Source organism: Oncorhynchus keta, chromosome 17 (genome assembly GCF_023373465.1).
Source record: "Oncorhynchus keta strain PuntledgeMale-10-30-2019 chromosome 17, Oket_V2, whole genome shotgun sequence".
NCBI lineage: Eukaryota > Metazoa > Chordata > Actinopteri > Salmoniformes > Salmonidae > Oncorhynchus > Oncorhynchus keta.
The window spans coordinates 11,357,248-11,377,442 of NC_068437.1; the positions used below are offsets into that span (position 1 = coordinate 11,357,248).

Consider the following 20,195-nt stretch of genomic DNA (forward strand, 5'->3'; position numbering starts at 1 on the left):
GATCCCGCAGGTGAATCAGCTGGATGTGGAGGGGCTGGCAGGCAGCATGTGTAACAGTACAACTTTACGTCCGTCCCCTCGCCCATACCCGGGCGCGAACCAGGGACCTTCTGCACACAACGACAACAGCCACCCCCGAAGCATCGTTACCCATCGCTCCACAAAAGCCGCGGCCCTTGCAGAGCAAGGGGAAATACTACTTCAAGGTCTCAGAGCAAGTGACGTAACGGATAGAAACGCTATTTAGCGCACACCGCTAACTAAGCTAGCCGTTTCACATCCGTTACACTCACCCCCCTTTTGACCTTCCTCCTTTTTCCGCAGCAACCAGTAATCCGGGTCAACAGCATCAATGTAACAGTATACTTTTAAACCGTCCCCTCGCCCATACCCGGGCGCGAACCAGGGACCCTCTGCACACATCAACAACAGTCATCCACGAAGCATCTTTACCCATCGCTCCACAAAAGCCGCGGCCCTTGCAGAGCAAGGGGAAATACTACTTCAAGGTCTGAGCAAGTGACGTAACCGATTGAAACGCTATTTAGCGCACACCGCTAACTAAGCTAGCCGTTTCACATCCGTTACACATGCCAATTGCACTCTCACTCAAAACTTGAGACATCTTTGGCATTGTGTTGTGACACAATCACATATTTTAGTGGCCTCTTATTGTCCCCAGCACAAGGTGCACCTGTGTAATTCTCATGCTGTTTAATCAGCTTCACTGGCAAAGGAGAAATGCTCATTAACAGGGACGTAAACATATTTGTGCAGAAAATTTGAGCAAATGAAGCTTTTTGTGCTGATGGGAATTTTCCGTGATCTTTTATTTTAGCTCATGAAACATGAAACCAACACCTTTTACATTTTGTGTTTATATTTGTGTTCAAATCTGTTTTTGTATTTGTTTTTTAAAGCTAAACTAGATTTTTGCCTGAGCAACCTCTTGAATAGATATGTATTCAACCCCATGAGACATGTTAGAATCACCTTTGGCAGCGATTACAAATAAGTCTCTCTGGGAAACGTTGTAACAGCTTTCCACACCTGGATTTGCCCATTTATTATTTTCAGAATTCTTCAAGCTCTGTCAAATTAGTTGTTGATCATTGTTAGACATCCATTTTCAAGTCTTGACATAGTTTTGAATTAAATCTGCTTCAAAATCTATCTCTGCCACTCAGGAACATTCATTGTCTTCTTAGTAAGCAACTCCAGTGTAGATTTGTCCTTGGGTTTTAGGTTATTGTTCTGCAGAAAGGTGAATTCATCTCCCGGTATCTGGTGGAAAGCAGTTTTATTTTTTTATCCTGGAAAAACACCCTAGTCCTTAACGATTACAAGCATTCCCATAACATGATTCAGCCACCACTAATCTGGACGCTTATAAGAAATCCCGCTATGCCCTCAGACGATCCATCAAACAGGCAAAGCGACGATACAGGACTAAGATTGAATCCTACTACTCTGGCTTTGATGCTCGTTGGATGTGGCAGGGCTTGAAAAATATTACGGACTACAAAGGGAAGCCCTGCCTCTCGAGCCTACCAGACAAGCTAAATTCCTTTTATGCTCGCTTCGAGGCAAGCAACATTGAAGCATGCATGAGAGCACCACCTGTTCTAGATGACTGTGTGATCATGTTCTCCGTAGTGGATGTGAGCAAGACTTTTAAACAGGTTAACATTCACAAAGTCGCGGGCCAGAAGGATTACCAGGACGTGTACTCAAAACATACGCGGAACAACTGGCATGTGTCTTCACTGACATTTTCAACCTCCCCCTGACCGAGTCTGTAATACCAACATGTTTCAAACAGACCACCATAGTAACCTGCCTAAATGATTTCTGCCCCGTAGCGCTCACGTCGGTAGCCATGAAGTACTTTGAAAAGCTGGTCATGGCTCACATCAACGCCATCATGCCGGAAACCCTAGACCCACTCCAATTCGCATAATGACGCAATCTCAATTGCACTCCACACTGCCCTTTCCCACCTGGACAAAAGGAACACCTATGTAATCCTTTATCATCTGCAAGCCCTGCCACATACAATGAGCATTGTATCTACGTCGTATCCGATGTAGCGCTATATTCTCTTCTGTCACTTCCTCAAGTTCTCATTGCTCAAGTACTTAGACAAGGTTTCAGGAACCAATGTATGACATAGACAAATGTCAAGAGCCCCCCCCCCCCCCACCCCCTCACCCACCCAAGTGGCTATGACCCTACCACACAGGTTGGGGGCACTGCCCCCACTCCCCAGGGATACTCCACCCTAAAGGTCGTGTGTGTGTGTGTGACGCTCTTCCTCACTGACTCACTCCACTTGTCAGACAATGACCATGACTCAGCCGGAGAGACAATCAAGTCCATCGCTGACTGTTCCACAGAATTCCCCATTCTCCCAAGTGGACCTCTGCAGTCGCTCACTATGTGGAGCACAGCATTCCTTCTAGTCGACTAACCCTGTAGAAACCTGGAATGCATTGTTCATTGGGCGCACTGATGTCAGAAGGGGAATGAAAGAAAGCAAGGCTACACAAACATCAAGAGCACCCAAATAGTTCAAGGCTTTTATTCAACATTTTAAGGCTGCTGTGGCAGAATTATTTCCTAATTTCATGTCTTGCTTCTGTATAATTCTGTATTTATAGTATGCTGACGACGTTGTTCCCCGTGTCATTCTGCTTTGTTTGCGAAGTTAGTATGATGATTCAACTTCTGTCCCTTTATCAGTCAGATCCAGCTTTCGTGATCGAGTAATCCATTGGCGCTATCATATTTTTGATGTACTTTTTTTTGTCATTTAATTCCACGATTACATTTGTTCCATCTCTCTTTTTTTCCCTTTTGACTTCAGTATATAAACGGGCATCTCTGTGTGGTGTGATCATTTAATGATAGGATGTCTCAGCCTCCTGGAGGACCCAAGGACAGTGATAAGACTGTTTGTAAACCACTTAGGATGTTCCACTGCAGAGAATACTAATGAACACGTGTATCGGCAGTGGAGAGGCAGCGCTGGGTGCTGGAGGGGCCGTGACAAAGCCCCCCATTGTTGATGTGCAGAGAGTGGGAGAATGGCAGGGATTGAGGTAGAGGGAAAGGGAGCCACTGCCTCAGTCTGGACCGGCTAGTACGGCGAGAGAACGAGCCGAGCAATGACATGACATTGTGAGGACAAAGAGTGAGAGCTGCTAGTTCATACTTTCACAACTTTTCTACTGCTCCTCCCTCCGCCTCTATCTGCTAACCTCACTGGTGTTACTGTGAAACTATCCAACAGATTACTCAACAATGATAGAAATGTATGAATGTATGCCATTGTTTTGGATATATGTCCATCTATTCATTAAGGAGGATGTTTTAAACACTCCTTAAGATGTCCAGGCTCCTGATGATGATGATGATGATGAGACACATGCAGCTTGCATTTCGATAGCATCTCTGTTTATCTGCTGTTTTGTTTATCTGCTGGTTATCTCTTGCTATTTTTACATGGCTGATCGTCAATATCAGGCCCATCTCTCTGTTGTGTTTTAGCATGACTGCTCCGTTTATGCAGATGAGTCCTACATCTGCATAAACGGCTAAGTGAGCTGAGGTTAATGCGAATGTGGTGTCAGGATGTCTGTCCTGTGTTAGAACAGTCTTCTAGTCCAGTGCCACTGTGGGTGCTGCTAATCTACATGATTCTGCAGAACACTTGCCAAGAGTTCCCATGGAAACGCCAGTGTATGTTCATTCACTGCTGGAAGAAAACATTTCCCCTCTACAGCACTGATTGTACTGTTTTCAAGGGTTTTCCTCCCTTTCTGTTGTAGAATTTGAGTTAAAGGGGCAACCCAAGATCCATTTTTGGACTTTTAAATTGATGATAGTGTGGCATGAAGAGAACATTGAAGATGTCCTGAGTACAGGACCAGCCTATTGTCTAATTTGTGTTTTTTCTCATGAAAAATGTCTGTCTCCATCCAAGTGAACTGAGAAATGTTGCCTGATTTCAGGTCCAGGACAACTTTAATCGGCAGGACTTTAACAGAATGTGCTGGACCCTGTGTGCTCGGAAGAACCTCAACAGGACACACCTCCTCATCTCGGATGAAGACGCCTTCAAGATCTGGTGCATCTTCAACTTCCTGTCCGAAGACAAATACCCACTGGCCATAGTCACTGAGGAGGTAAGATTGGACAGGGGTCGTGTTCATTAGGCACCCAATGGAAGAAAAAGGACTGAAACGGCCAGGCACTGTCCAATAAACGCTCATTTCTGTTTTCTTTTGCAAAATGTTTTAAAACATTTTCGGCGCGTGTCCTAATGAACATGACCAGGGCTCTGATGCTGGCACAATTAGCCCCGACACAAACCTCACTTTGTGTAAAATCTGGGTTGATCATTACCAGCTACATCAGTCATCAGTTGTAAAGCTAATTAGTCAAACTCATGATACAACATTATTTTCGTGCTCTGTAGTGCACATCAATGAAACCTCTACCTCCTGTCACAGTGGACTACAGAAGAAGGGAGTGGGTTATGGGAAAAGAAGTATTGTTCTGATCCACGGTTGCATTTTACATACCGTTTTGGAGAAACACCCTCGCCACTCCCAATCTGCTCTCACAGAAAAGGAAGTTAGCAACTTCCTGTTTTTTATTATTTATTAATTTAATTGAAATAGGCCGGTCAGTTGAGAACAAATTATTATTTCCAATGACGGCCTACCAAACGTCCTCCTGCGGGGGCTGGGATAAGAAAAAAATATATAAATTAATATAGGACAATACACTCATCACGACAGGCGAGACACCATAACACTACACTACATAAAGACAGACCTAAGACGACGACATAGGATGGTAGCAACACAACATGGTACGATCACTATTGGGCACAGACAACAGCACAAAGGGCAAGAAGGTAGAGACTTTGAATGAAGAGATTGAGATAAAACTGTCCAGTTTGTGTGTTTGTTGCCGCTCGTTCGTCGCAAGCTGCAGCAAAATGAAAAGAGGAGCGACCCAGGGATGTGTGTGCTTTGGGGACCTTTAACAAAATGTGACTGGCAGAACAGGTGTTGTATGTGGAGGATGAGGGCTGCAGTAGATATGTCAGATAGGAGGGAGTGAGGCCTAAGAGGGTTTTATAAATAAGCAACAACCAACTTGCAACGGGTATACAGAGATGACCAGTTTACAGAAGAGTATAGAGTGCAGTGATGTGTCCTATAAGGAGCATTGGTGGCAAATCTGATGGCTGAATGGGAAAGAACATCTAGCCGCTCGAGAGCACCCTTACCTGCCAATCTATAAATTTCGTATGGTTATGATTGTCATCTGAATCAGGGTTAGTTAGGCAGCTGAGGTGAAATAGGGCCGATTTTAAAATAGAGGAAACCAAATCTATATTTAACTTTAGCCTGCAGTTTTGATATGTGCTGAGAGAAGGACAGTGTACCATCGAGCCATACTCCCAAGTACTTGTATGAGGTGACTACCTCAAGCTCTAAATCCTCAGAGGTAGTAATCACACCTGTGGGAAGAGGGGCATTCTTCTTACCAAACCACATGACCTTTTGTTTTGGAGGTGTTCAGAACAAGGCTAAAGGTAGAGAAAGCTTGTTGGACACTAAGAAAGCTTTGTTGTAGAGCATTTAACACAAAATCCGGGGAGGGGCCAGCTGAGTATAAGACTGTATCACCTGCATATAAATGGATGAGAGAGCTTCCTACTGTCTGAGCTATGTTGTTGATGTAAATTTAGAAGAGTGTGGGGCTTCTCGACAACAATAAGAAATCATAAAAGATAAGAATACGAACATGAAGTAAATGGCTGACTAGAGTAAACATTTTAGCATAAGTATAACACAGGAAGGAACAATTTCTTTGCACGTGTTTTGGGGAAGGGGGAATTGGGGGAGCAAGTGTTTTTAAATTGTGCACTATTTAGAAATCCCAATAATAGTATGGTAGCAGCAGTTGTGATGTGTGCGCGAGCGCTTGTGTGCTAAGGTGTGGAGAACCAGAGCAGGTAGTCAGTCCAGTTCAAGTGTTCAGCAGTGTGATGGCTTGTAGGTAGAGCCTGTTGGTATCAGTCCTCATCCTCCGACACCGTCTGCCTGACGGTAAGGGAGTGAACGGCTCGTGGCCGGGGGTGTGTTGGTTCCTTGATGATGCAGCGGGGCTTCCTCAAGATGTCCTGGATGGGTGGGAGCGCCGTCCTATTAATGTACTGGGCCATCTTCACCACCCACTGCAGGGCCTTGCGGTCGGGAACATAGCAATTCCGGGACGCTCTCGATGGTGCAGCGGTAGTATTTGGAGAGGACCTGAAGTAGTAGTGGTGGTGGTAGTAGTAGTATTTATTGGGATCCATGCCGCTGCTCCTGTCCTAATGAGCTGCACCGGCTCGCATAAGCCAAGGATTCGTGCAAGTCCACCCACCTACGTAACACAATAAGCGTGCCCGTGCGTGCTGACGTATGTCTGTGTACTCACCTGTGTTTCTTCCCAACCCTCCCCCTCAGATCGAGTACTTCCTGCGCAAGCTGACGGAGGCCATGGGTGGCAGCTGGGTGGAGGAGCGCTTCGAGGACTACAAGCTTGAGCTTTGCACCAAGCAGCAGTGCCTGAGTGCCTGGGAGATAATCACCCTGGTGGGCATTGGCACGTTCAGCAAGGGCATGGACCGCCAGACCCTCTCTATGGGCATCACCGAGGTCTTCCACGAGCTCATCCTTGACGTATTCAAACAGGTCGGCCTCAGAGCCATTTAGATCTCCATGCCTTGGCAAATATTGATGTCAACCAAACTACCGTCATGTGACGTGTCGATGGATAGCGTTGACCAGTGTTATGTACCAGCAATACTGTAGCATGGATTGAGCTTTTAAACACCACGCACCAAAACGATGTTTGGCTGAGTGTAATGTCGCTTTTTTTTATAGGGACCACATGAATATTGCCGATTTTAGAATCTCAAATGCAACACCACAAACTCATCATGGTGGCTGTGCGGCAGTCAACTAAGCAATTATACTGAAACGTCTCCTGCTAGTTTTTCAACACCGGTATTAACACAAACCGACAAAAGACAGAAACACAACTGTCTGAGCCTTCCTGTTTTTCGCTTGCTGCAGGGCTACATGATGAAAAAGGGTCACAAGAGAAAGAACTGGACAGAGCGCTGGTTCCTCCTGAAGCCCAACTCCATATCCTACTACGTGAGCGAGGACCTGGCAGAGAAGAAGGGTGACATCCTGCTGGATGGAAACTGCTGTGTGGAGGCAAGGAACACTAAACGACATCAACAAACACAAACGACAACGGTTAACGACAACGACCAATGCTCATTCATTCATTTGAACCCTTAACCAAACGATGAAATGCATGTTGTTGGAAGAGTGTAAAAAATGTCAATGAAATTGTCTTTACAGTCGTTACCGGATAAGGAAGGGAAGAAGTGCCTGTTCTACGTCAAATGTTCCGACAAAAGCTATGAGATAAGCGCGTCGGATAAGAAGAGGAAACAGGAGTGGATACAGGGTAGGAAGAGGACGCATTTCATTTGTATTTAATCAGAAATGAAAGCACTTGTACATTGCTCATACGGTATTCATAGATTACAAATGTATATAGTTTTTGTGTTTCGAATCCTGTTGTGTAATGTAACTCTAGTTTGCAATTCTCTCACCATGCATTTGATCTCCTGTTGTTATTATGGAAAGTATAGGACTGGACATCTAGACTTTATTCATGGGTATAAGTACAGGGGCACGTTCAGCAGAGCTCAACATTGTGGAACATTCAGATAGAAATATGTTACGTAGAATAGTCATGCGCTTCTGACAATAAGTAGTCATATCAGCGTTACTCATCACATTTCTACCTGCAACATTCCACAACCTTTTCCTATACTGAACATGGCCCAGCCTTGGACCTGACCCCTGTCTTGGTGTCTCTTCTCCATTTCAGCCATCCAGACGTGTATCAGTCTGCTGAAGCTGGGCCGGCCGGCGCCGCACCGCGAGTCCCGCCAGAAGCGGAGGGAGCTGAGGCAGAAACAGCAAGCGGAGCAGGAGGAGCTGGAGCTCAGGATGAAGGAGCTGCAGACGGCCAACGAGGACAAGCAGCAGGAACTGGAGGCCATGAGGAAGGTGAGCTCACTCACACCGGTCAACGTCCTCCCTTTTCAAACTACTGAGTTGAGCTGCCCTGTGCTGGCCTAGTTATGCATCCACAATGTGAAAAGAGAACCTCGAAGTCAGCACAGTCAGGTAGTGTGAAAATGGGAGGTAAACACTTTACTTGACACTCAGTGTCGTAACACATTATGACATGTTCATAACCATGTCATACGTCATAACAGCTGACATAACTTGTCATATAACCTGTTATAGTTATAATATGTTATAATATGGTCCTAACACTGTCATGACACATATATTTAGACCTGTTGCGACACGTATTGCGTTATTTTATGGCTGGTTAGGACACCTACATAAGTGTCAAAACCCCAAAAACGTTCCATTACACAACAGCCTACTATATATATATATGTGTGTATGTATATATATCATCAGCAACAGTGCATTGGGGTAGGTGCATGTCTGATATCATTGTGTGAGCAATTACAATGATAATTTTACAGGGTCTATATACAGTGGGGCAAAAAAGTATTTAGTCAGCCACCAATTGTTCATGGTCTCCCACTTAAAAAGATGAGAGGCCTGTAATTTTCATCATAGGTACGCTTCAACTATGACAGACAAAATGAGAAAAAAAAATCCAGAAAATCATATTTTTAATTCTTTTTTTTTGCAAATTATGGTGGAAAATAAGTATTTGGTCAATAACAAAAGTTTATCTCAATAGTTTGTTATATACCCTTTGTTGGCAATGACAAAGGTCAAACGTTTTCTGTAAGTCTTCACAAGGTTTTCACACACTGTTGCTGGTTTTTGGCCCATTCCTCCATGCAGATCTCCTCTAGAGCAGTGATGTTTTGGGGCTGTTGCTGGGCAACACGGACTTTCAACTCCCTCCAAAGATTTTCTATGGGGTTGAGATCTGGAGACTTGAGACCAGGACCTTGAAATGCTTCTTATGAAGCCACTCCTTCGTTGCCCGAGCGGTATGTTTGGGATCATTGTCATGCTGAAAGACCCAGCCACGTTTCGTCTTCAATGCCCTTGCTGATGGAAGGAGGTTTTCACTCAAAATCTCACGATACATGGCCCCATTCATTCTTTCCTTTACACGGATCAGTCGTCCTGGTCCCTTTGCAGAAAAACAGCCCCAAAGCATGATGTTTCCACCCCCATGCTTCACAGTAGGTATGGTGTTCTGTGGATGCAACTCAGCATTCTTTGTCCTCCAAACACGATGAGTTGAGTTTTTACCAAAAAGTTATATTTTGGTTTCATCTGACCATATGACATTCTCCCAATCTTCTTCTGGATCATCCAAATGCTCTCTAGCAAACTTCAGACAGGCCTGGACATGTACTGGCTTAAGCAGGGGGCACGTCTGGCACTGCAGGATTTGAGTCCCTGGTGGTGTAGTGTGTTACTTTGGTCCCAGCTCTCTGCAGGTCATTCACTAGGTCCCCCCGTGTGGTTCTGGAATTTTTGCTCACCGTTCTTGTGATCATTTTGACCCCACGCGGTGAGATCTTGCGTGGAGCCCCAATTGAGGGAGATTATCAGTGGTCTTGTATGTCTTCCATTTCCTAATAATTGCTCCCACAGTTGATTTCTTCAAACCAAGCTGCTTACCTATTGCAGTTTCAGTCTTCCCAGCCTGGTGCAGGTCTACAATTTTGTTTCTGGTGTCCTTTGACAGCTCTTTGGTCTTGGCCATAGTGGAGTTTGGAGTGTGACTGTTTGAGGTTGTGGACAGGTGTATTTTATACTGCTAACAAGTTCAAACAGGTGCCATTAATAAAGGTAACGAGTGGAGGACAGAGGAACCTCTTAAAAAATAAGTTACAGGTCTGTGAGAGCCAGAAATCTTGCTTGTTTGTAGGTGACCAAATACTTATTTTCCACCATAATTTGGAAATAAATTCATTAAAAATCCTACAATGTGATTTTCTGGATTTTTTTGTTCTCATTTTGTCTGTCATAGTTGAAGTGTACCTACGATGAAAATTACAGGCCTCTCTCATCTTTTTAAGTGGAAGAACTTGCACAATTGGTGGCTGACTAAATACTTGTTTTGCCCCACTGTATATTTGCTGAAGACTGGGATGAATGCAGGAGCAGATTTCAGGAGCAAGACAAGACGGATGACTGATAGTAAGGGGATGTATGTGATAGGCCTTTCTGGCTTATATGATTAGGATGGTCATAATTCTTATTGGCAGTGTCATAAAGTGTATTTTCTTAGTCCAAGTAAAGTGACACAGGATGGTCATAATGCTTCATGACAGTATCATAAAGTGTATATCTCTACAAGTTATTTAAAATATGAAATTTTAATGTATATTTTTAAATGAAAAAGGATTTTAGAAACAAACTTTCAAACAAAAGGATACTTATTGGCAAGGATTTTTATGGGGGGGAATAAATGTGGGTTTTGACACTCTAGTGTAAGGTGTCATAACCAGCCATCAAATAACACGTCACAACAGGTGTAAATATATGGGCAATGACAGTGTTATGACCATATCATGACAGGTTATGTCATATAGTCTAGTTGGTAGAGCATGGCGCTTGTAACGCCAGGGTAGTGGGTTCGATTCCCGGGACCACCCATACGTAGAATGTATGCACACATGACTGTAAGTCGCTTTGGATAAAAGCGTCTGCTAAATGGCATATATTATTATTATTATTATTAAGTCACGAGGGTAGTTGCTGGAACACGTTTAAAACAGGGGGGAAAAGTCGGGGGGGAAAGTGGTTCATCACCGTCATCGCTTAAATGAAGAGAAGACCTATGAAAGTGAAAAGACAGTGCTACTTCGGGATGTAGGTCACCTGAAAGACTAACTTTACATGTGTGAAGTTCCTCCCACAGAAACCGTTGGTGGTAGATTCGTTGCCACGTGTGCTTCTGAATGTTAACAATAGAATGGCCCCACTTTCTGGTTTCCTCAATGGTTTCGCAATGTGAGAGTGTGGATTGTGCTGTTCAGGGGAATGTGTGTGTGTGTATGCTTAGCTTTTTGTCACTTTCACTTTTCCCAGTCAACTCTTAATCCTGATTTGAAAGTTATTTTAGTCTGTCCTTTTGATGCCGTTTATTCACAGTTGAAGTCCAATTATCACTGCTCAGTTGGGTCTTTTAATTACAGATGAAATGTCACTTAAATGAGATGTTTCCTCATTTCACTCGCCAGCAGAAAACAACATGGACAGTTAAAATCAAATACATGATGGCAATATTCTCCTATACATGCGGTGAAGAGGTTAAATGGAATGCAGGCCATTGGCGACCATTCAAAAACTTGGATCTAAGAAAGTGGATATTCGTCATAATTTGTGTTCTAACAGGCCCACAATGTTGTAGATTGTATTTGGTTGTTCTCGCTGCATAATATTTAGAAGTTGTTCTTTTCGGGTTCAGACAAAATGGTTGCATAGCTAGCCATATAGAAATTGGTGGTGGTATTTGAAGCCGTTTTTTAAAAGTATAATGCCGTTGATTTGTGACGACATCCATACTAGTATTATACTTTTTACCCTAACATTATGTGAAATACACAGGGACTATTGTTTAAATTGTAGGTTGATTTTGATGGGCGGCAATGAGGAGATTCTGAATCTTTCCCCCTCGTGGCGTTTCCATTGTTTTGGTTGAATTCCATTGATCTCTTTAACACGTATTGAGCTGATTTTTATATTCACAAAGCAGTTCGGGTTATGTGTGAAAAAAACATTTGGAAATGTTATTTCACTGGTCGGTGTTATTGTACTAACAACATTTCATATTCAATATGTTCACGCCCTCTATTTTCTGTAGAGATTGGTAAGGAAGATGGCGCTCTCAGTTCCAGTACATACCAGTGCTTCTCTTCAATACCCATTGTATCAGAGCTCTTATAGATGAGACCCATGACTAGTCATCTGGACAAGCTCAAATGAACCATACGACAATACCATAAAACTTTATTGTCCAATGTAACACATGCAGTGTAGCTGTGGACAATCATTGGATTTATTGGGGCAACAATGTCCCTGTGTCTGAATGTTCATTGTGCCCCTAGTACTCAATGCATAATGAATGAACAACAATCTCCCATTGAGGTGCAACAAGTTCCCGTCTCTCAAGCTCCCCAGTCCAGGACAGGTCTGTGGTACACACTGCCTTATTATTATTCGACCATGCTGGTCATTTATGAACATTTGAACATCTTGGTCATGTTCTGTTATAATCTCTACCCGGCACAGCCAGAAGAGGACTGGCCACCCCACATAGCCCGGTTCCTCTCTAGGTTTCTTCCTAGGTTTTGGCCTTTCTAGGGAGTTTTTCCTAGCCACCGTGCTTTTACACCTGCATTGTTTGCTGTTTGGGGTTTTAGGCTGGGTTTCTGTACAGCACTTTGAGATATCAGCTGATGTACGAAGGGCTATATAAATAAATTTGATTTGATTTGACTGGAGGGTGAGGGGTCGGCGCCCTTTATTAACCCTTTAACCCTGGGTTCACTTGTACACGGTTGCAGCCTGAATTAAAAATGGCTTCAATAGATGTTTTCTCTCACCCCATCTACACACAACACCTCATGACAAAGTGATGGGAATGTTTGCAATTTTATTTGAAAATGAAATGGAGAAATATCTCATTTACATAAAGGTTTAGACACACCTACTCAATCCAGGGATTTTCTAAAAAGAAAATGTACTATTTTCTACATTGTAGAATAATAGTGAAGACATCAAAACTATGAAATAACACATGGAATTATGTAGTAACCAAAAACGTGTTAAACAAATCAATCTATTTTATATTTGAGATTCTTCAAAGTAGCCATCCTTTGACTTTATGACAGCTTTGCTCACTCTTGGCATTCTCTCAACCAGCTTAATGAGGAATGCTTTTCCAACAGTCTTGAAGGAGTTCCCACATATGCTGAGCACTTTTTGGCTGCTTTTCCTTCACTCTGCAGTCCAACTCATCCCAAACATCTCAATTGGGTTGAGGTCAGGTGATTGTGGAGACCAGGTCATGTGATGCAGCACTCATCACTCTCCTTCTTGGTCAAATAGACCTTACACAGCATAGAGGTGCTGCAGAATGCTGTGGTAGCCATGCTGGTTAAGTGTGCATTTGAATTCTAAATAAATCACAGACAGTGTCACCAGTGGGAATCACACATGCGGAGATCATCCATTCACCTACTCTGCGTCTCACAAAGACACGGCGGTTGGAACCAAAAGTCTCAAATTTGGACACATCAGACCAAAGGACAGATTTCCACCGGTCTAATGTCCATTGTTCATGTTTCTTGACACAAGCAAGTCTAATTCTTATTGGTGTCCTTTAGTAATGGTTGCTTTGCAGCAATTTGACCATGAATGCCTGATTCATGCAGTCTCCACTGAACAGTTGATATTGACGTCTCTGTTACTTAAATTTAAATTCTTTGAAGCATTTATTTGGTCTGCAATATCTGAGGCTGGTAACTCTAAGAAACGTATCCTCCGCAGCAGAGGTAACTCTGGGTCTTCCTTTCCTGTGGTGATCCACATGAGAGCCAGTTCCATCATAGCGCTTGATGGTTTTTGTGACCGCACTTGATGTAACATTCAAAGTTATTGAAATTTTCCGGATTGACTGACCTTCATGTCTTATGATGAATAAGATGAACTGTCGTTTCTCTTTACTTATTTGAGCTGTTCTTGCCATAACCCTATTTGGTAAATATTATCTTCTGAATACCACCCCTACCTTGTCACAACACAACTGATTGGCTCAAACGCATTAAGAAGGAAAGACATTCCACAACTGAACTTTTAATAAGGCACACCTGTTAATTGAAATGCATTCCAGGTGACTACCTCATGAAGCTGGTTGAGAGAATGCCAAGCGTGTGCAAAGCTGTCGTCAAGGCAAAGAAAGGGTGGCTACTATATGCTATGTTTTACATATTGAAACCATGAAATTGTTTATTTTAACCTTTTATTTAACAAATTCTTATTTACAATGACATCCTAGGAACAGTGAGTTAACTGCCTTGTTCAGGGGCCGAACTGCCTTCTCAGATCCGGGATTCGATCTCGCAACCATTCTGTTACTGGCCCAATGGCTCTAACCACTAGGCTACCTGCCGCAATAACTTAGAACAATGTGGAATGCAAACATGTTCAACGTATTTAACAAAGATGGGATATGGCCTACATTTTGTTTCTGTAGGCTATTTAACAAACTAGGCTATAATGGACCAACATTCAGATTGGAGTTGAAGACATAAGACCGTAAATACACAATTTGAAGCAACCACATATGTAGCCATGGAGCACGTTTTGATTGGCCAGTGTGGAGCAAGCCTCTAACTTTTATTCATCAAAACCCAGCCCTTTCGCGCTACCATCAGCTGCAGTCCCATAATTCATGCAGTGAAAATGATTCAAATATATATTTCTGACACAACCCTGGACCTATAGCCCTTCCACCAGTGCAAAGATTTACCATTGCGTCAGGTGTATCTGTCGTCAATTATGCTCAATTATGTAATGACTGTTCCCTCCGCTATTGGTCAGAAACTGGAGGAGGCGGCGGCCAACGCGGCAGAAGAGGAGAGGAGACTCTTGCAGACGCAGACTGAACAACAGGATCGCTACAGGGTGGACCTTGAGAGGGAGAAAATGGTACCTGCCTACACACAATTTAGTGACCAAAAGAGATTGTTTAGACTGTGGCCAGCTAATTAATTGACTTCAACAAATTGGGCCGCACCCCTTTAGTTGGCTACTATTTCATTACGCTGGCTTTTCAGCGACCCACTGCACCCTGTAAGACTTCAAGGAGTAGGTACAAGTTGTCCCTAACCAGTGATACAGCTTTATCAGCCGATTCTCTTCATTTATTCAGTCAATTCTTGGGTCCATGAAAAAGGATTTCAACTTTCTAGTTATTTTATCCCCCTGTTTATGCTCTTAAGCTCATAACCTTTGACATTTAGTCCAAACATCCTACTGGCAGACTTTATAAAGGACTTCTGTTTATAGGACCATCTATCAATCTATTTTATTCTCTCAAGTCTATGTCTGCTCTGTTACAGGATGTACCCACAAGGGTTGCGTCCTTTTTCTTTCTTCCTGTTATTAAAAAAAAAAGAAAATGAACGTCATTTTTACAGATTGGCATTCGCAATGGCAAGTGTTTCCAATCATTAACTGTCATAGCCTGAATGGTAGGGCTGAATGATAGGACGTTAGTGGGCTTAAGATGGGTTAAATGGATGATTTTAAAGGGATAGTTCACCCAAAGTAGAGTTTAATACATTTTAAGTAAGTTAAATGCCTACTAAGCGCTGACTCCTAGTGAATGGGTCGTCCGGTCCAAGAGCACCACTAGATTTAGTCTTGGATACCTGTAGTGCTCTTTTTATACAATTGTCTTCTCGCCGGTCCTCAGGTGCGACAGGAGATGGAGGAGCAGGTGGCTCAGAAGTCCACTGAGCTGGAGCAGTACCTGCAGCGCGTCCGTGAGCTGGAGGACATGTACCACCGCCTGGAGGACGCCCTGGAGGAGGAGAGAAGCGCGAGGCAGGACGAGGAGACGGTTCGCAGGCTCCAGGCCCGGTCAGTGCTCCACACACAGAAAAGCAGGCATATACGCATGCACTCTTGAGATGAATGTACGGTGATGGACTTCATTGTCTCTCTGGCTGAATCACTGTAATTGTCTGACAAGTGGAGTTTGTCAGTGAGGAAGAGGGAAACGCGTGCACACACCACACACACCACACACACCACACACACATACATACACGCTGGCAACAGTCCCTCCAGTACAGAAACACTTCCTTCCTTCCTCTCTGCTGACACTTGTGCTTCTCTGGGCTCTAGCAATTTCTCACATTGTGTTCTGGAGTAGGGAATTTGTGCGGGTGCGCGTGTATACGCTACGGGTGGATTTATGTTTGCAGCGTAATTGTGTTTTTGATCAACGCATCTCTTGTTTTGAATGTGACACACTATCTGTTCCCTGGACTTTTCTGTCCGCGTCCTCTCTCCAGGTTACTAGAGGAGGAGGCGACCAAGAGGGCTGAGCTGGAGCAGATCCACCTCCACCAGCAGAGGGCCATCTCTGAGACGGAGGCGGAGAAGCAGGAGCTGGAGAAGGAGGGAACGGCCAAGGAGAATGCCCTGCAGGCCGCCATGCTGCAGCTGGAGCAGCTAGAGAGTGAGAGGCAGGGGGCACTGGAGCAATACCAGGTGAGGCATGCATTAGGGGGTCGGTTTCCAGGATTGAAGATTCACGGCCTGCTTCTGGAATAAAATGTACTTTCGACAGAGGTTCTTCATTGAGCCTGCTTTTCAGTTCAGGAGTAGGGACTAAATTTGGGTCTGTTAGAACTAGGGTGCTTGAGTTGTGGTGCTAGAACAATGCCTAATTAGATGTTTAGGGGGTGCTAGAGCGGTGTCTTGGCAACTACTACCAGACGGCAATTGTAGGGGGTACTAGAGTTCTACAGGTGAGCCGTGGGTTGTCCTGTTTCAGTATTAAAAACCAACTTCCACATAATTTGAAAATGGCATGACTTACTTGTACAAATCGACTGAGATCGTCTCTTCTTTGTTTGTCACAGGACGTAATGCAGAAACTGGAGGACGCAGCGAACAACACCAGGACCTGGAAACATAAAGTGGCCCACCATGAGGGATTGGTCCGCCTCATTCAACCAGGTAACACAACACTATATTACTGCACACTTTCCCTCTCTCCTCCTTTTTTATCAATACTCTCTTCATTTAGTTATCTTCCCTCTCTCTCTGTTCTGGTATTTTGCTTTCTCACCGTCTGTGGCCTGGGCACATCTCAATAATCTAAAGTGGCTTCCTTATTTCCTTTCCTTTGTCTGCAGTGATGCGAAAGACCTTTATGATTTTTGTTTTCTCAGGTTCAAAGGGGCCTCAGAAGATCACTAACTGGGGCCCAGCAGCCTTCACTGATGCAGAATTAAGCCTTAGGAAGAAAGATTGGCAGGAGAGGAAGAACCGACCCGCCCAGACCCAGTAGAGCCCCCATTCAACACACTCATGGTTGCTGAATCATTGATAGAACATTGATGCAACTTTGCCCTCAGTGTGCAATGTTGCGTCTTCAGCATTCATTAACTCAAAAGGGAACAGGGAAGGCAGGCTCACTCTTACAGATGCCAGGGTTGTGTTCATTAGGCACCAAATAGAAGTCAACAAACTGAAACAGAGAACCTACCTAGGCTTTTTGTCCAATAGGAAAGGCAAATGTTATTTTTCCGTTGCAAATCGATTTGAAACGTTTTCTGTTTCGTGCCCTAATGAACTCGACCCAGGTGCTGCACAGATCTTGATACTACCTGCATAGCCTGAGAGTAAAATTAACAGCCAGATTCAAATTGCTCTCATATGAAGGACTGAAGGAGCTGCGCACTTGACACTAGTAATTCAATGTCTGAGGAAGGTGGAGTGTGATTCCTTTTATCAAAACGTTTTTGACCGTGTTTTGATTATAAATTTTTTTCCTAAGGGATTTCACAATTGTTTGTGTCTTTTGTAAATGTAAAACTACTGCTTGCATAATTTTTATCAGTTTGTGGGTTATCGTTTTTGGTTCCATTGCCAAAGTGATAGCACTTAATAACCCATAAAGTAGTATGAACAAAACTCCATGTTAACATCATCAAATTTCATTACTTATGAAAATAATAATCAAATAACTAGCCATCATAGTGTACTACTCCCATTTGTGAGAAATGGGACATTTGCAGTGTTACACTTGAAACATTGCTGCTACACTGTAATGAAAAACTGTACAGTAATCGGAGGTATTATCAACATTAAAATAAACGATTTACGGCAACATACTGTACATTATGGTGCATTGTGGGAAAATGTTATGGGCTAGGAAAGAATTGCTGTATTTCAAATGTTCCAGTAATTTCACCACATGGAATACAGTACCATATCTTTGGCACATCAAAACCCCCTTTATTTTTTTAAACCTTTAACTAGGCAAGTCAGTTAAGAACAAATTCTTATTTACCATGACGGCCTACTCCGGAAGACGCTGGGCCAATTGTGCGCTGCCCTATGGGACTCCCAATCACAACCGGTTGTGATACCGCCTGGAATTGAACCAGGGTCTGTAGTGACGCCTCTAGCACTGACATTCAGTGCCTTAGCCCACTGCGCCCCTCGGCCACTAGTGGATGCATGGTATCGTTGTTTCTGGCTCATTCAAATATTTTGTGGAATGCCTTGTAAAGGCTGTATTTGTTGCACGTGGTGAGTAAGAGTGCCCTATCACTTTAACTCCTACGTGGTTATAGTTCCCCATCAATAGAACTCCCCATGTTGTAGTCCTAAAAACTGAAAATTATTTACTGCCATCCCTATGGGGGAAATTAATGGGGTTTTGGGATAAGGTCTGACGTTAACACAGGCTTTGGAGATCTTATATGTTTTAATCTATGAGATATCAGTCAGGTACCATAACCTATGTGCTTTCATGCTTGTTTTGATTACAGAAATGCTTCAAAATTCACAGCGATGTTTCCCGATGAAGAATATCTCATAGAACAAAACGTGTAAGGTCGTAAACCTGTGTTTTACCACAGACTTTATTTTCAGCGTTTATCAAAAAACCCCTACAAAAACCTGATTTCATTTCCCGAAAGACTTTGGCCAACGAGCCATGGCGGAGTTGGCGCCTACTAAAAGACACCATTCCTATTGCTCTCTATTTAAATTTTATAGGGGACAGATTGGAGTGGCACAAAAATGGTTAAGCGTTGTATCTTCATGTGCTTTTGGTCTGTTTTGCCCTGTAGTTCCGGCCAGTTTAAAAGCCTTTGTTGGCCCCTAGAAGTATGTGTGATATAAGACACCCAAATATTCATTAATATGCTGTAATGTGTAAACATTTCACCTAGTAACCACCCGCTTGCACCAATCCTTTGTAAATACCGTTAAGTAAATACAAACCCCTCCCTTCAATCATCCATTCATTCCGATTACAGTAGCATTTCATTTATTTTATAATAGTACATTTTAAGGTATTGTACTCTGTCATTACACAGTACTTGATACCGTATTTATATTACTGTAGGTGTACTGGAAAATGAAATGCAGAATTTCTTTTCCTGCCACTGAGCTGCCTGTAACTGTCAAATTCACAGCAACCCCTTTACAGTGTAGCAAATTACAGGGCTTTGTAGCACTGTGCCAGAACCACGCTCATGGTGGGGGATGGAGTTGGCATTTGTGAAATTGTCAGTATACAACCTTTTGTGTTTTGTAGTCGTTAATGTGTTTAAATAGCTGAAGACTGGTGTCATGTTTTATTACAGGGTTCAGTCTTAAACAATAATTGTATGCAGTTGTTGCAAGGATGCACACGTAAGTAGGGAACTGATTGTTGATATATCATGTAACAATATTCACAATAGAACATAATAGACACAAGACCCCAGTCTCTAATTGATATGATGCTGCCATTGAAACAAGAGAAATGGTATGGTACTTTCAAATGATGTACTCCAGGGGGCACTATAGTTTTAGAAAACGCAGGTTATCCTTCATTTGTTCATCTCCTAAACATAATTTACTTATGTCATGGATAATACAACATGTTATGCTGTTAACGGTGTGTGTTTGGGGTCCCTATTTCCATTACTTCACTGCATAAACCCTCCACTTTCTAAAATAAAATATAATCTACAGTGAGATGTAAACCAAGATTATCTGCATTGTTTTGTATTTATCTGCCGAACAACTAACTTTCGTTCATATTGAAATAAATCGTTTTTATAGCTTTTTTTGCCAAATCCAGTGGTGAAAAGTACTTAAGTAAAAATACTTTAAAGCACTAAAGTATTTTTTGTGTATATCTGTACTTTACTTATTATATTTTTGACAACTTGTACTTTTACTTATCTACATTCTTAAAGAAAATAATGTTATTTTTACCCAAAAGCACTCGTTACATTTTGAGTGCTTAGCAGGACAGGAAAATGGTTTAATTCATGCACTTATCAA

The 20,195-nt window shown here is 43.0% G+C and overlaps 1 protein-coding gene across 2 annotated transcripts in view; it reads left to right on the forward strand.

The window, feature by feature from the left end:
- swap70b (switching B cell complex subunit SWAP70b) overlaps window positions 1-17,688 on the forward strand; it is a 24,102-nt gene extending 6,414 nt beyond the window's left edge. For both annotated transcript variants that reach the window (XM_035790634.2, XM_035790633.2), the window contains exons 3-12: window positions 4,014-4,187; window positions 6,531-6,758; window positions 7,143-7,289; window positions 7,440-7,548; window positions 7,978-8,159; window positions 14,712-14,819; window positions 15,589-15,755; window positions 16,193-16,391; window positions 16,766-16,862; window positions 17,078-17,688. In XM_035790634.2, coding sequence (XP_035646527.1) covers window positions 4,014-4,187; window positions 6,531-6,758; window positions 7,143-7,289; window positions 7,440-7,548; window positions 7,978-8,159; window positions 14,712-14,819; window positions 15,589-15,755; window positions 16,193-16,391; window positions 16,766-16,862; window positions 17,078-17,196 — 1,530 coding nt within the window. In that variant the 3' untranslated portion in view covers window positions 17,197-17,688. The remainder of the gene's footprint in view (window positions 1-4,013; window positions 4,188-6,530; window positions 6,759-7,142; window positions 7,290-7,439; window positions 7,549-7,977; window positions 8,160-14,711; window positions 14,820-15,588; window positions 15,756-16,192; window positions 16,392-16,765; window positions 16,863-17,077) is intronic.
- The last annotated feature ends 2,507 nt before the right edge of the window (window positions 17,689-20,195 follow it).